Source organism: Lontra canadensis, unplaced genomic scaffold (assembly GCF_010015895.1).
Source record: "Lontra canadensis isolate GAN:19392208 unplaced genomic scaffold, GSC_riverotter_1.0 scaffold70, whole genome shotgun sequence".
NCBI classification, from domain to species: domain Eukaryota; kingdom Metazoa; phylum Chordata; class Mammalia; order Carnivora; family Mustelidae; genus Lontra; species Lontra canadensis.
In genome coordinates, this window is record NW_022631064.1 from 229140 (window position 1) to 244747 (window position 15608).

General features: G+C 42.7%; 1 protein-coding gene across 2 annotated transcripts in view; it reads right to left on the bottom strand.

The window, feature by feature from the left end:
* Nucleotides 1–377: 377 nt before the first annotated feature.
* Nucleotides 378–15608, bottom strand: part of FOCAD (focadhesin) — a 297139-nt gene continuing 281908 nt past the window's right edge. Inside the window, exons 40-44 of one of the 2 annotated variants that reach the window (XM_032880503.1) lie at nt 14452–14629; nt 12343–12440; nt 4774–5025; nt 2528–2603; nt 378–560 (exon numbers count right to left, since the gene is read on the bottom strand). In XM_032880503.1, the coding sequence (XP_032736394.1) occupies nt 487–560; nt 2528–2603; nt 4774–5025; nt 12343–12440; nt 14452–14629 (678 nt within the window). In that variant the 3' untranslated portion in view covers nt 378–486. Of the gene's footprint in view, nt 561–2527; nt 2604–4773; nt 5026–12342; nt 12441–14451; nt 14630–15608 lie in introns of those variants that run through there. The other variant, XM_032880504.1, reaches the window with a different exon arrangement.

Here is a 15608-nt window from a genome sequence, read left to right on the forward strand (position 1 = left end):
TTCCAAGACAGTGCTTTATCCATAAACATAAGAAAATACTGAGTCAGAGAATGTCCTCTAGAAACTGCACGGGAAATCAATCACGATGCCACTGTCACCACTATAGTTTCGCTTTGCCAGCAAAACCTTCCCCATGCCTTAAGACAAAGAAGAAACATGCACGAAATTCACAAGATTATTTTACTAGAATTTAGGGGGAGTAGATAATGTAGTCAAGTTTTCACAAAGAAAATCTTCAGGTTGAACTCCAGCCAAATAAAAGAAAATTCAAGTTCTGGTTTCGTTCCCAACGGGCCTGGGCCTTGAAGCAATGCCCCCTTCTCTTGGCATGTGCCTGTCGAAGGGTCAATTTTGTGTTCACCTTTTCATGCCCCTTGGCCCTCTGCATCATGACTCCGCGATCCCAGGCATGAATTCTGAAAACCTTTTCCCATTTCTATGGTTTTCCTCACCCAGCTGAGGAGGCTGCTGGCTACCCACGAAACTTCACCAACCATAGGCTCTGGTCCACACAGCTTTCTTCTTAAACTCTGGGAGAATTCTCAAGGACAGCAGGGTGGCTAAGGGGACAAAAAAAAGTAAAGTGAACTGTTGCATTTGGTGAAACTGCACTTGAAAAGGTCATTTAGATGGAAAACACGTCAGAACAGAACTTGGCTTTTTCTTACTTGGCTCATCTTCAAGACTGAGAACTCCCATCAAGCCTTAGGCAGAATTTGAATAGTAGAACACGATTAATAAAATCTGGGGGAAAGGGTTTCTTTGTTGTTAAATTATTCTGCAACCAGTTAACAGGAAATTCTGCAGAGTTTAACAAAAACTGACTTCTGGGATGCTGGTTCTTTATCTGGGTGATGATTACATAGGTGTGTTCCCTTTGTAAAAAAGCTACTTAATCTGTGTATTTTTTCTACATGAATATGATTTTTCCATTAGGAGTTGGTTAAAAGGTAAAAAACAAAAATAAAAAACTGATCCTGCAATGAAGTTAGATCCTTGCGGCTCAGCGGAGCGGGCATGACTGTGCTAATCTGTATTCAACTACGTGCTTTCAAGTCCACACCTTTTCTTATTCATCACAGGTCCCTCAGGGATCAATTTAAGGTAGGCCAGCTCCGTGTAAGTCCTCTAGGTCACTCATTATAGATCTTATTTTAGGATATTAATATAAATATACTGAGATGTCATTTAAAATAGGGAGGAAATGTAGAGAAGCCAGTTACACAATTCTTGTGTGTGACTCTAATTAAGCCTTTGACTATCTAATCAAGTGAACGTGTACTTCCTTGACCCAAATAACTATTCTCCAAATCAGTATCAAGTTGTTTGCTATCTTCGTGACCTAAAACACTGTATGTTTGGAGCAACCAATGGTATTATAGACGTATGGCCATTAAGAATGAGTTCAATCCTCCTGAGGCAAACAAAAAAAGAAAATCCTAGCACGTCTCTAGGGACAGATCAAGTAAAGGTATGTCAGACCACTGCCCTTTTGCCCCGTGAATTTCTGTACTTGATCACAATCCACTTCTTCACAATGCCCTTCAATATGGGGGTAGGGAGAAGGATCACAACCAACTGGTTAGGGAATTCTTTCTTGTTTGCAACCAAAATATCATACCATACTTAGAGTAAAATATGGTCATCCTAAGACTCCAGGTTGGCCAGATAAATTACCACACGTGTAGGCCAGGAGGTGATTCTCCCAAGCTGAGACTTTCCAGTGCACTATCTTACAGTATACCGGGGGTCATCTCACCAACAGCCACTGGTTGGACCAGACCTCTGAGCCCTAAGACACAGATGACAGTACATGCTGTCTCAGGCCACAGAACCAACGCCCAACAGACTTCTCAGATTTGAGGAAAATAATGTACGTAATTTTCAGAGGAAGGTATTCTATGTTTGTGGTTCCTATAGTCATAGTTCAACAAATCAATAGAGAAGTATAAAAAGCACAAAGACTATTCAAATGCCTGAAAGCATGAGAAATGTCCAATTCCCTTGGCAAAATACCATGCAGCTGTTACAAATACTATTAAAGAAGCCAATATAGGAATAGTTAAAAGGCTTTAAAAATAACTTTTAAATAAAAAAGGCAGTGCTTAAAGTATCTATGTCTCTTTTTTCAGTTGCTTAATGATTTATAAATATGTGAGAACAACACTCATACGCGGAGGGGCAAAAACTTCTTAGGAAAAAATTATCAAAATTGCCACTGGGCAATGGGACTCTGGATTCCTCTCTGCTCTTTCCTGAATTTTCTAAACTTAAATAAGTGATAGTTTGCCACCATAATAAAACATTTAAAAACTATTTAAATAAAAGTTAAATTTAAAGGCATGGAACTCTTTTTAAACCCACTTTCTGCTTCAAAATGCCACATAATGCCAGCTCCAGATGACTTCTCTCCCCTGAATTCAGACGAACCCTTTCAGGAGCCAATATACAGGAGATTGCTATTTCCGCAGCAAAGGCAAGCACAGGGGGCCTTCGCCTCTGTTGGGCGTGCAGCACGGAGTCATACCTTTTAAAAGATCCCTGGATTTTGCTGAGAGGCCTTCTTTAGGGCTTTCCATGATGCCGAAGAGCCAGTCAATGAACTGGGGCGAAAGAGAAGAGCCGTGAAAGTGAAGACAGTCGCACTATCAGTACCAGCGCGACCGGTCCCTTGGGTCCGTATACACGCAGCTCCGTGCAGAGCTGTCAGACTGGCGATGGGAAGACCATGCCTGAGAGACGGGGAAGCTGGACACAGCTCCCGTTCAGCCAACGACCCAGCCAAGTCAAAACCCCTTTCTCAGCTACATACCCCGAGGCTGCTGTGGATTTTTTTTCTTTAAGATTTTTATTTATTTATTTGACAGAGAGAGACCACAAGCAGGCAGAGGTAGGCAGAGAGAGACAGGAGGAAGCAGGCTCCCTGCTGAGTAGAGAGCCCGATGCGGGGCTTGATCCCAGGACCCTGGATCATGACCTGAGCCGAAGGCAGAGGCTTTAACCCACTGAGCCACCCAGGCACCCCCCACTGCTGTGGATTTTAACAGTGAGGCAGACAGGGGCCCAGTGGGCTTCTGATGTGCCATGAACTTCCTCTCTCATCACTCCGAGAGCACAGAGAGGTTAAGAACCTTGCCCAAGTCCACTCCCCGTGAATGGCAGAATCTAGATTTCAGCCCGGGTACACCTGACTTCAGAGCCTCGTGAGCCTTCCTTGCCTCCTGCTGCCTGACACTGCAGGCATCTAGGCCCAGGCTCACAGGGTGGGAGGTAAAGAAGGAAACACATCAGACTTAAGCCCCCGTTTCTAAAATCAGATATTCTGTAGCTGAGAATAATTTGTGCTCAAGTGGAATTGAAACAGGAAGTTAAAATGCAAGAGAAAGGCATAAAGTAATTTACTAGGTAGAGCCGAGTGTGTTAACTGCAAATAAATCCTACAAATGAGGTAGAAACTCAGACTACTCAGGAGTTTGAATGATCTCCAGGGTACAACCAAAATTGGTTTTGAATTAGATGGAGGGTAATTTCATTAATGACTGAATGGTCCACTCTCGACTCACTAAAAAACACATACATTAGTCATAGGTACTATATATTTTAACTTGGGATGTAGAGACTGGCTTGCAAGAAAGAGTCAGAAAATATTCCTAATTCTCTGCTTTGATTAAATTAAAACATTTTTTTCTCCATTTTGTTTTATAATATCTGACTGGTAAGTAAATAAACCAAGCACTACAAATACCTAACAGACACAGATGTCTGCACTGTCATCCATGGCGATCATGGTATCCCAGGCCAGGAAAAAACACAAGGGGATAATGCATTTGAATCGATTTTGATTTAAAATGAGATGGAAAAAACAAAACCTGGGACAATATGAACGCTTAAGAAAGCAAAGGCCTATTAATTGAGTTGCTTAGTGGAGTTGGGCAGGGCTAACCTGTGGGTCCATAGTTCGGAAATATTTTAAAGACTAATGTTCGGATTTTAACAATAAGCTACAAAAAGCTGGCGTTAAGCTTTCAACCTCATAAAAATCCAGTTGTCATTAAACGGGATTCAAAAAAGAATCTTTCAATCAACTGTCTTAAAGGCTGTTCAGAGCCATGGAATGAGAAGCAGAGGAAGCTATTTCCATATGCTCTGCACAACAGCTAGCTGTCTGGGGAAACTCAACATTAAAAATCAAAAGGTGCTTCCTACAGTCTGGATTTTCCGGAGGGCTAGGGTGATGACCTCGACTTTCCCCCATGTCCTCGAGCACAGGCTGGGAGCAGAGTGGGCCCCTGGAATGTGGCTATAGGACCAAGTTTGCTATGAGGAACCCTAATTGGGCTACGGGAATGTGGCTGCTCCAGATGCCCGTTTCCCTGACCTACCCCCGGGCATGACGGATCGTTCCCAACCTTCCAGCTTTGAACTTGCCTTCCTATCTGTCCTCACTCTGACATTCTGAGCACTTGGAGCCTCACTCATCCCTTCACCCCCAGGATCAAGAACACATGTGCCTTCGGGATCCCAGGGCAAGTATAAGCTCTTCTTTCCGCCTCACCTCCAGCTGTAAGCAAGTTGTTGCTGTTGTCATTGCTGTTTTTGGCCACAGTCAGCCTCATTCTCTGAGGCTCTGCATCTGGCTGCGATTCGGGGCTGAGGATGAGAGCCCGTGGGGTGATTCCAGTTTTACTTAACTTCCAACCTCAATTCTACCACAGAAATCACTCAAGAGAAGATGGCGGCCTGCCCTGACATGCAAGAGGCTGCCAACCTCACCTTCTGGGTCTGTTCTTTCCATGGTTCTTTCTGCAGCAGGAGAGGCATGCTACTGGGAAGGAGAGTGAGGGCCTCCTGCAGAGTGACCCTGTGCACTGGACTCCGGCCAAGGAAGCTCGAGGTTGACCCAGCTGGGCCATTTTCCCGATGCCATGGCAACCAGCTGGCACTGAGGCCAAGGAGGAGCGGGGCCGCATGGTCTGCCCATGTCACCACTGCGGCAGCAAAGAGCAGCAACAAGAAGTCCACAGCCTACAAAGGAAATGGAAACAAAGTTAGGTCACAGGTTTTAACAATTCAGAGTAACACGTGTTCACACACACAGCCCCTCTCAGGATGATGCAACGTTATCTTCCCCTTCACCCCAGAAAGGAACCGGACTGAACAGAAACTCCATTTCCATGCCTAATGAAGAGACATTTCAGGGCTCCAGAAGGTTTTAGGAATCCTCTTTGGTAAGACAGAAGCCACAACAGTTTCATTATTATTACTCCAATAATGCAGGAGAAACCTTATTTCATTCCTAAGCATACTGAGATCCAGATCCTCCCCTGTTCTGGTGTTTCCAGCGAGATTAAAGAATTCGTTAGGAGTGTAGCGAGAGGGATATTTACAGTTATTGTTATGTGGCCGAAATGGATTTTTAAAAAGAGGTTACAGTCTGATTCTACTTTTGAACAATAACAAATGACTCTCCCCAGGCATTTTCTTTTTCTGTTCTCATTATCTAATCAAAACATTTGGGAGGCGAACACTTGATTTTTGTTTCATTAATGCTGAAACGTAAGCATGAAGACAAACTACCAACAAGCATTCTTGGAATAAGGGAGTCAGTCACAACAAATCATTAGGCATTTTTTTAAAACAATTTTTTCAGTATGTTCTACCATGAATTGAAAGAGACTCACCACGGTCTGGCTCCTGACCTATAGCTATAATTCCAAGAATTTGTTTAAGTTTTAATTCCAGTGTGGCATAGTTCAGGTGTAGGACACAGTGATTCAACAACTCCATGTCTTATTCAGCTGCTCTTCAAGTGTCGTCTTAATTCCCTTCACCTATTTCACCCATCACCCCCCCCTACTCTGGTAACCATCTGTTTGTTGTCTACAGTCAAGAGTCTGCTTTTTGTTTTGGTTTGTCTCCTTCTCCCCACTTTGTTTTGTTTCTTAAATTCCACAAATGAGTGAAATCATATGGTATTTGTCTTTTTCTGACAGGCTTATTTTGCTTAGCACTTCTTCTCAGCTCCACCCATGTTGCTGCAAACGGCAAGATTTCATTCTTTTTTATGGCTGGATAGTGTGTGTGTGTGTGTGTGTGCGCGCGTGTGTATATGTATGTATGTGTGTGTGTGTGTGTGTGTATATATATATATGTGTGTGTGTATATATATATATGTGTGTGTGTGTGTGTGTGTGTATATATATATATATATATACACATATATATATATATATATATATATGATCTTCTTTTTCATTCACCTACCACTGGACACCTGCGTTGCTTCCATACTTTGGCTATTGTTGATAATGCACAGAAGTGCATATACCCTCTCTGAATTAGTGGTTTTGTAAATCTTTGGGTAAATACCCAGTGATGCGATTACTGGATCACAGAGTACTTCTATTCTTAATTTTTTGAGGATATTCCATACCATCCTTACAGTAACTACACCAGTTTGCATTCCCACCAACAGTGCGGAAGGGTTCCTTTTTCTTCACATCCTCACCAACGTCTGTTGTTTTCTTGAGGTTTTTTTTTTTTTTCTGTTGCAAATGATTTTTTTTTTTAATTTTATTTTTTATAAACATATATTTTTTTTCCCCAGGGGTACAGGTCTGTGAATCGCCAGGTTTACACACTTCACCGCACTTATCATAGCACATACGTTTTCTTGAGTTTTTGATTTTAGTCATTCTCACAGCTGTGAGGTGATATCCTGTTGTGGGTTTGGTCTGCATTTCCCTGATGCAGAGGGATGTTGAGAATCTTTTCATATGTCTGTTGGCCATCCGTATGTCTTCTTTGGAGAAATGCTGGTTCATGCTTTCTGTCCGTTTTTTAGTTGGATTGTTTGGGGTTTTTCTGGTGTTGAGTTATAGAAGTTCTTTATACATTTTGGACACCAACCTTTTATCAGGTATGTCATTTGCAAATATGTTTTCCCATTCAGTAGGTTGTCCATTAGTTTTGTTGATTGTTTCCTTTGCTGTCCAGACGCTTCTTATTTTGATACAGTCCCAATAGTTTATTTTCGCTTTTGTTTCCCTTGGCTCAGGAGACGTATCTAGAAAGATGATGCTGTGGCTGATATCAGAGAAATTACTGCCGGTGCTCTCTTCCAGGATTTTAATGGTTTCCGGTCTTACATTTAGGTCCTTAATCCGTTTTTTTAGTTTATTTTTGTGTTTGGTGTAAGAAAGTAGACCATTTTCATTCTTTTGCATGTGGCTGTCCAGTTTTCCCAACATCATTTGTTGAAGAGACTGTCTTTTTCCCATTGCATATTCTTGCCCCCTTTGTTGCAGATTAATTGACCATATTAATTGTGAGTTTATTTCTGGGCTTTCTATTCTGTTCCATTGATCCATGTGTCTATTTTCATGCTAGTACCATACTGTTTTGTAATTACAGCTTTGTAATATAACTTGAAGTCTGAAATTGTGATGCCTCCAGTTTTGTTTTTCTTTTCAAGACTGCTTTGGCTATGCAGGGTCTTTTGTGGTTCCGTACAAATTTTAGGATTGTTTGTTCTAGTTCTGTAGAAACTGCTGTCGGTATTATGATAGGGATTGCATTAAATCTGTAGATTACTTTGGATAGTATGGACCTTTTAACAATATTTGTTAAAGTCCGTGAGCAGGGTCTGTCTTTCCATTTCTCTGTGTCATCTTCATTGTCTTTCATCAGTGCTTTAGTTTTTTGCGTACAAGTCTCTCACCTCCTTGGTTAAGTTTATTTCTAGGTATTTTGTTATCTTTGGTGCAACTGCAAACAGGATTCTTTTTTTTTTTTTTTTAGATTTTATTTATTTATTTGACAGACAGAGATCACAAGTAGGCAGAGAGGCAGGCAGAGAGAGAGGAGGAAGCAGGCTCCCCGCTGAGCAGAGAGCCCGATGCAGGGCTCCATCCCAGGACCCTGGGATCATGACCTGAGCTGAAGGCAGAGGCTTTAACCCACTGAGCCACCCAGGCGCCCAAATAGGATTGTTTCTTAATTTAGCTTTCTGTTGCTTCATTATTGGTGTATAGAAATGCAACAGATTTCTATACACTGATTTTGTTTTTTTGTTTTTTTTTAAGATTTTATTTATTGATTTGACAGAGAGAGATCACAAGTAGGCAGAGAGGCAGGCAGAGAGAGAGAGAGAGAGAGAGAGAGAGAGAGAGAGAAGCAGGCTCCCCGCTGAGCAGAGAGCCCGATGCGGGACTCGATCCCAGGACCCTGAGATCATGACCTGAGCTGAAGGCAGAGGCTTAACCCACTGAGCCACCCAGGCGCCCCATCTATACACTGATTTTGTATCCTGCAACCTTACTGAACTCACGTATCAGTTCCAGCAGTTTTCTGGCAGAGTCTTTTCTATACACAGTATTATGTCATCTGCAAAGAGGGTAAGTTTTACTTCTTCCTTACCAATTTGGATGCCTTTTATTTCTTTTTATTGTCTGACTGCTGTGGCTAGGACTTCCAGTACTGTGTTGAATAAAAGTGGTAAGAGTGGACATCCTTGTCTTGTTTCTGACCTTCGCAGAAAAGTTCTTTTCCCCCCACTGAGTATGATGTTAGCTGTGGGTTTTTTACATATCAATTTCATTGCTGGTAATCAGTGTGGTAGGACTTCAATTTTTTTGCATTTATTGAGAGTCGTCTTATGGCTTTCTTTTGAGATCTGTCCTGGAGAATGCTGTGTGTGCACTTGAAAAGAATGTGTATTCTGCTATTTTAGGGTAGAATGTTCTGAATATGTCTGTTGAATCCATCTGGCCCAGTGTGTCATTCAAAGCCTTGGTTTCCTTGTTGATTTTCTATTTGGATGATCCGCCCATCGATGTTAAGTGGGGTGACCTTAAAGTCCCTTAATATTATTGTATTGCTATCCATTACTTCCTTTATGTTTATTATTAACTGTTTTATGTATCTGAGTGCTCCCATGTTGGGTGTATAGTTACAACTGTTATATCTTCTTGTTGGATTGTATGCTTTATGATTATATAGTGTCATTCTTTGTCACTTTTCTCTTTCCTGCTTAGCTTGATTACGTTCCATTACTCTATCCTCCTCTGGGTTGCTGATTCATTCTTCTGCTTCCTGTACTCTGCTATTTATTTCATATAGTGTATTTTTTATTTCATTTGTTTTTCATTTGTATTTCATTGCTTTGATTCTTCTTTATCTCTTCCTCCCCTCTTTTCTCAAGTCCAGTGAGCATCTTTATAATCATTACTTTAGGGACACCTGGGTGGCTCAGTGGGTTAAGTCTCTACCTTTGGCTCAGGTCACGATCTCAGGGTCCTAGAATTGAGCTCCTCATCGGGCTCTCTGCTCAGCAGGGAGGCTGCTGCCCCGCCCTCCCCCCCCCCACCTGCCTCTCTGCCTACTTGTGATTTCTCTGTCAAATAAATAAAATCTTTAAAAAAGTTTATAATAATTACTTTAAATTCTCTATCAGGCATATTATTTATCTCCATTGTGTTTAGGACCCTTACTGTGGTTTTGTCATGTTCTTTCATCCGAGATATATTCCCCTTTCTCCTCATTTTGTCTAACTCTCTGCATCTGTTTCTCTGTGTTAGGAAAGTCAGCTATGTCTCCTGCTCTTGAAAGTAGTGGCTTTATGAAGAGGACCTGTGGTGCTCTTCAGGGCACTTTCCCCTGTTTACCAGAACCTGGCGCTTCAGGGGGGTCTCCTATGTTGTTAGTGGGCCAGGCTGGTGCTGCCTTGTGCTTGAGTTGAGCCAGACCAAGTGTTTGGCAGAGATGCAATAGCACCAAACCACAGAGCACGTTCCCTGTGTTGTCCCCTGAGAAGCCTTCATTGGTGGGCAGGGCCCGCAATCAGACGAATTGTCTGTCCCCAACCCATGGTGGAGGCCAAAGCCTAACCAATGTGGTGCTTATCTTTCTCCCCAGGACAGGAATCACTTTGGCGTGGTGCTGGTCCCTGTCCAGGCTGCTAGCACACTTTTCTTGTGGCTTGTGCTTCGGTTTGAATGGGCTTTGGCCAAGAGCATATTGGAGGAGGCAGATCTGCCATGTGCTCAGGAGGGAGGTATGCAGAGCCCACAGGTTTGTGCACCAGGGAGAGGGGACATGACGCTACCTCTGAGACCACAGTGGCTGGGCCAATCCATAAAGCATACAGGGGTAGGGCATGGATTTTTACCAAGGTGCACTCGGGTTTGCTGTGAAAGGAGACCTACCACCACCACAGGGCCAGCCTGTGTGGATCCGCAGAGTGGGCAGGTGGGCACACAGCTTAACAAGGCATTTGCCCATCTTCCATGAGAGGGTACTGGCTGCCACCACCACTGGCAAGGGCCCACATAGTGCGTGGTTTGCAAAAGACCCTGAGCAGGTCTTCTCAGGGAGGGGATCCACAGCGCTGGGACTGAGGCAAGCCCAGCTGGAGTGGGCAAATCCCCAGAGCTGGGGAGGAGTGGGGAGGCAGGGAGTAGTGTAAGCAAGTTAGGTAGCAAATGTGGGCACTAAACTGTTCCTGCAGGTGGCTGCAGGTGGCCACGTGTTTATGCTGGGAGGCAGGGGAGGGAAATGACACCTAGTAGTTCCTCTGTTCTTGGAGGATACTCCCTGTGAACATTACCCCTCCGGGTCAGGCACTGAGATGAGTAAATAACTCTTCCTCCCTGTGCCCCAGACATTCCCCCCCACCTTTTTAAAAAATTTTTTTCAGTGTTCCAAAATTCACTGCTCCTATGTTGTATCTCCACAGGCTGTTTCTTGTGCTGTCTCTTTAAGGGCAGGGACTCAGTTTCTTCTCAGTGGCCAGGTTCTCCCAGAACCCAACTTGCTGATTTTTTTACGTCCTGCTGGTTGTAGTAAGTCACTAAACTTCACCCCCTCTAGTTTTCAAAGGCCAATATTATGGAGATTCATCTTCCCCATGTGGGCTCCCCAGTGCAATAGCCTTCTTCCCCTTTTCCACATCCATGGTCCATTCAGCTCCCCAGCACGTCTCTGCCCTTCCTACCCTCGTCAATGTGGCATCTTCTCTACATTTAGCTGAGGAGTTTGTTCTGCCAGCCTTCGGGTCATTTCCTGGGTTATGCACACTGACATCTAGTTGTACCTGTGGGATAAGGTGAGCTTAGGGTCTTCCTACGCTGCCATCTTCTCAGCCTATATATTTCCACATGCATTTTTTTTAAAGATTTTATTTATCTGAAGGAGAGAATGAGAGGGAGAGAGAGAGAGCAAGAGGGGGGTAGGGCCAGGGGGAGAAGCAGACTCCCTGCTGAGGAGGGAGCCCAATGCGGGACTCGATCCTGGGACTCCAGGATCATGACCTGAACTGAAGGTAGTCGCCCAACCAAATGAGCCATCCAGGCGCCCTCCACATGTATTTTTAATACACTGTCTAGGATCCATCTATTCAGAGTTTAGACTAATCTACACACTTATAAAATGGTGGTAACAAGGGACCCCTCTGAGTTGTTGGATTACTGTGATTCAAATTATACTTCTTTCTGTTTATCTGTATTTTCTAAGTTTCAAAAGATTTTTTGTAAGAAAACAGAAAATTAACAAAAACTTAGGAGATCAGAAAAAAAAGATGACAGATTCTGCTAGTTTAAAAAAAGTTTAAAAGTATTCCTTAATTTCTTAAAATTCATTTCATTAATTAAAATTTCAAAAGTATACGCAACTCTTCAGAAAAGCTGGTCAGAACTTCAAATGACATCCCAGGTTATACAAATTCCACCCACACAGTAAACAGGACACCTGTGAAACATGCCTACAGAAAAAATTCTACTAAAAAATGCACAGTGGTTAGCAAAGTCAAGAAAATAAGAAGAGTGGGAACATGCTATCTTCATTTATTAACCTTTTCCTATTTTAATTTACTCCTTATCAGTAGTTAACCTTCTGGGGGGTCATAGATCATTTTATCCCTCTCATGCACATAAATACTGTGCAAACACAGATCACTTGCATACACTTCAGGTACCTCTTCAAACCAGATGTTTGAAGACATTCTCTGGGCCAGTGCGAAGGCCAGAGCCCTGTACCTCCTCTCTGTGGGGTCAAGCACAAGTACACAGAAGGCTGGGTTCCCTCATCAGCTAGTGTCCTTATGTGCTGCCTAACAAGAAACTTACTCTGTTGAAAATATTTTTCCAAGGGCAGCCCTGGGTGTCTCCAAGAGACAGGCAAGCGCATCCATTTCCTTATGACGTCAGAGAATTATCACCAGCTTTACCCAAAGTAAAAGGAAGGAGGGGGAAAAACAAAGGCAAGCAGCAACTTCTTTGTCTTTTGGGAGAGCAAACGTAAGTTCCACATTTTAAGGGAGCCACAAATGACTCCTCTAGACTGTACCTCATCAAGAGCCACGTTCTGAACAGATGTTGACTGGTACGCAACATTTCTGATATAACCCATCAGCTCCAAGAGCCATTCCATTCTCTTCAACACACCTGAAACAAAAACAGATATTTTCTTACCAGACCACAGTTTTCCTATGAAATGTCCAATAGGTCAGTACTAGCCACCATGATGAAAGCAGAACAGCTGAGGAGGATTCCATGAAACAGTCGCAAATCCTTTTGCCATACCTGAGACTTGGGATTTTGTAGGAGTTCTCTGACACTATTCACATCAGATAAATGTAGTTTTGCCTTTATTTTCAAAAGATAATTTATTCTTCAAAAGTACACATCTGCTGGGTGCCTGGGTGGCTCAGTGGGTTAAAGCCTCTGCCTTCAGCTCAGGTCATGATCCCGGGGTCCTGGGATCGAGTCCCGCATTGGGCTCTCTGCTCAGCAGGGAGCCTGCTTACCCCTCCCCTCTCTCTCTGCCTGCCTCTCTGCCTCCTTGTGATCTCTGTCAAATTAGTAAATAAAATCTTTAAAAAAAAAAAGTACACATCTGCTAATGATAAAATGCATTTGTTGGAGTTTCTCTCTCTCAAGGTTAAACACACTAGGAGAAATCTGGCGTGGCAGCTAGCCAGAACGTTGACTCTTGGCTAGTTAGTTGTTTTTATGGTCTTCTTTACTTACATGTTCCCATTTTATGCCAAAATCAAAGAGAAAACCTACCCAAAGATATCAGAAGAAAAATAAAAACCAGCTATTATATAGTAATTGGAAAACAAACATTGGCATAAATACTGGTTCTTCCGTTTTTATTTTTTAAAAATGAGGGTTCCCAGCACAATAAAGCTTACTTGGGAAGGCTGTCAAATTTCAGTGAGTCAGAGGAAAACGGGAACTAAACTGGAAGGCCAACTAGTTAAAACCAAAGACAATATCAGATTTATTTCAGTTTACTTCACGTTATCTTCACGCTTCCTTGGAAGTACCTACTAGACGTCTTCCTGATAAACACACTTTTGATTTAGAGTAAAAAAAAAAAATAGTTTTTCATCACAGGTTCATTCTTCATCAGCAGGCACTGATGCAGAGATGAGACAACCATCTCAACTGCCAAAGAGAAGAATAAATCAAAATTTCCTATCTAGTCCCAAAAAGGGTATTACAATTATGTCTGCCAGTTTTCCTCATCAAGAACTGAAGAACATACAAAAAATCCAGAAATGTAAGTAACCCGCCTGCGGTCACTAGGAGTTCCCCGCCATACCTGATCTACTGAAGCAGGTGCCGTTCAGACCTGACTGTAGGCCATAAGCAATGTGACCAAAGGCTCAGGTGGAGAAATGGCAGAGCTCATTATTACTCAGGAGTAAAGGTCTATGATGATCTAAAAGTTCCACCATATGGGGACACCTGGGTGACTCAGTGGGTGAAAGCCTCTGTCTTTGGCTCAGGTCACGATCCCAGGGTCCTGGAATCAAGCCCTGCATCAGGCTCTCTGCTCAGCGGGGAGCCTGCTTCCTCTTCTCTCTGCCTGCCTCTCTGCCTACATGTGATCTCTCTCTCTCTGTCGAATAAATAAATAAAATCTTAAAAAAAAAAAAAAGTTCCACCGTATGATTCATTAACAGAAATGCAGGCCTAGAGCTTCTGGCTTGAGGATGTAGTGAGGGAATCCCAATTTTATTCCCCTCACCCTTGAGAAGTTCTCCTACAGAATAACAATTTAATTTTGTTGTCGCTGTTTTCCTCTTTTTGTTTGTTAGGTAACCACCTCAAAGTCATTTTCCTGAAAACATCAGGCAGAATCGATGGACATCCTGGTTGGGAAATGGAAACAGGCAGAATCGACCCGATCCACTCGTTTATGGACTCGAGGGCCTGGACAGCTAAAGATAATAATAAAAATCACCAACAGAACCCATTCCCATCCCCAGGGTGGAGGTTGTTGAGTTTTAACTGGTCTTTTCACTTAAGGTGCTCTTCCTTTGGGCTAACAAGAGCTCTCCTGGGTCTCGAAGCACTAAACTCCCTTTTTAGTGGAAGAAACAGTTACAGGTTAAAAGGGATGGCAGATCCTTCTGGTCTTGCTGGTTCCCCAGGCCGGCCTCACCTGTGTTGGCGTGGCTCGCGATCCGTGCCTGGTAGAGGCTGTGCAGTACCATCCACGCCAGGGTGTCTTTCTCCCGGTGCTGGATGGCCGCGCTGAGAATCTCCATCAAGCCCATCAAGGGGAATCGTCCTTGAGAGACCAAGTACAGTCTGACAAAGGCAGCCTTTTCTAGGCTGCTCTGCAAAAAAGCAAATTGTTCGGTTACTATTAAATTAGTTGAAGTCATTATAAAACCTCGGGGCAAGGGCAAAGCAGAAAGGGTGAGTTGAAAGTTGATTATTATTCCAAATGCTAAAACCGCTCATTTCCTGCAGCATGTGACCTGTCTGCCTGCCTGCTGTATTTTAAAATGAATATACAGATAGAGCGTTATAATGTCACCTCCTGTTTTCTCCTGAAAACCGTCAGTGATTTCAGGGGTTAATTGGTGATGATATTTTGTACAAATACGCAAATAATAATGATTATTTGCGTATTTGTACAAAATAATGTGTGTATTTGTGTATTTGTACAAAATAATGATGATGATGATGATGACTGAAAAACACAGTACTCGTGTGCCACGCACCACTCTAAGCACTTAACACGGATTAATTTGGCAGTTCGCAAAGTGCAGTGCACAGACTTCCAAGGGACCCCAAGACCCTTTTAGAGGCTCTGTGAGGTCAAAGTATATTTACAACAGCACCGAGGTCACAGTAAGAGTCACTGCATTTTTCACAGCCACTTGCAATTTTTGTTTAAAATAACTTTTATCTAAAATACCCTTATAAACAATAAAAATTATTAGTTTCATTAAACCTTCGCCCTTGAGTATACATCTTTTTAACAAAAGGGATGATAAAATGGCAAGCATGCATAAGGGACTTCTGGTGCCTAGCCAAGTATTATGGTTGTCTCGAGGGAAAACCCTAAGTCTGGGCTGTGAACTGAAATAGCCACGTTTTGTGGGACACATCTACTTGGAAGGATGACTGATGGACCAATGATGGCTATTCAAACTGAGTATTTGACGGACTTTTTTTTTTTTTTTTTTTTTAAGTAGAAGAAAGTGAGATTGTCACTTCAAGGACATACTTCATAGTATTTGTTAGCAGTGATAAAATCTGAGCTTTCAAGTGACAATTAGACTTTCGGAAAAAAATTGTATTTGCTAC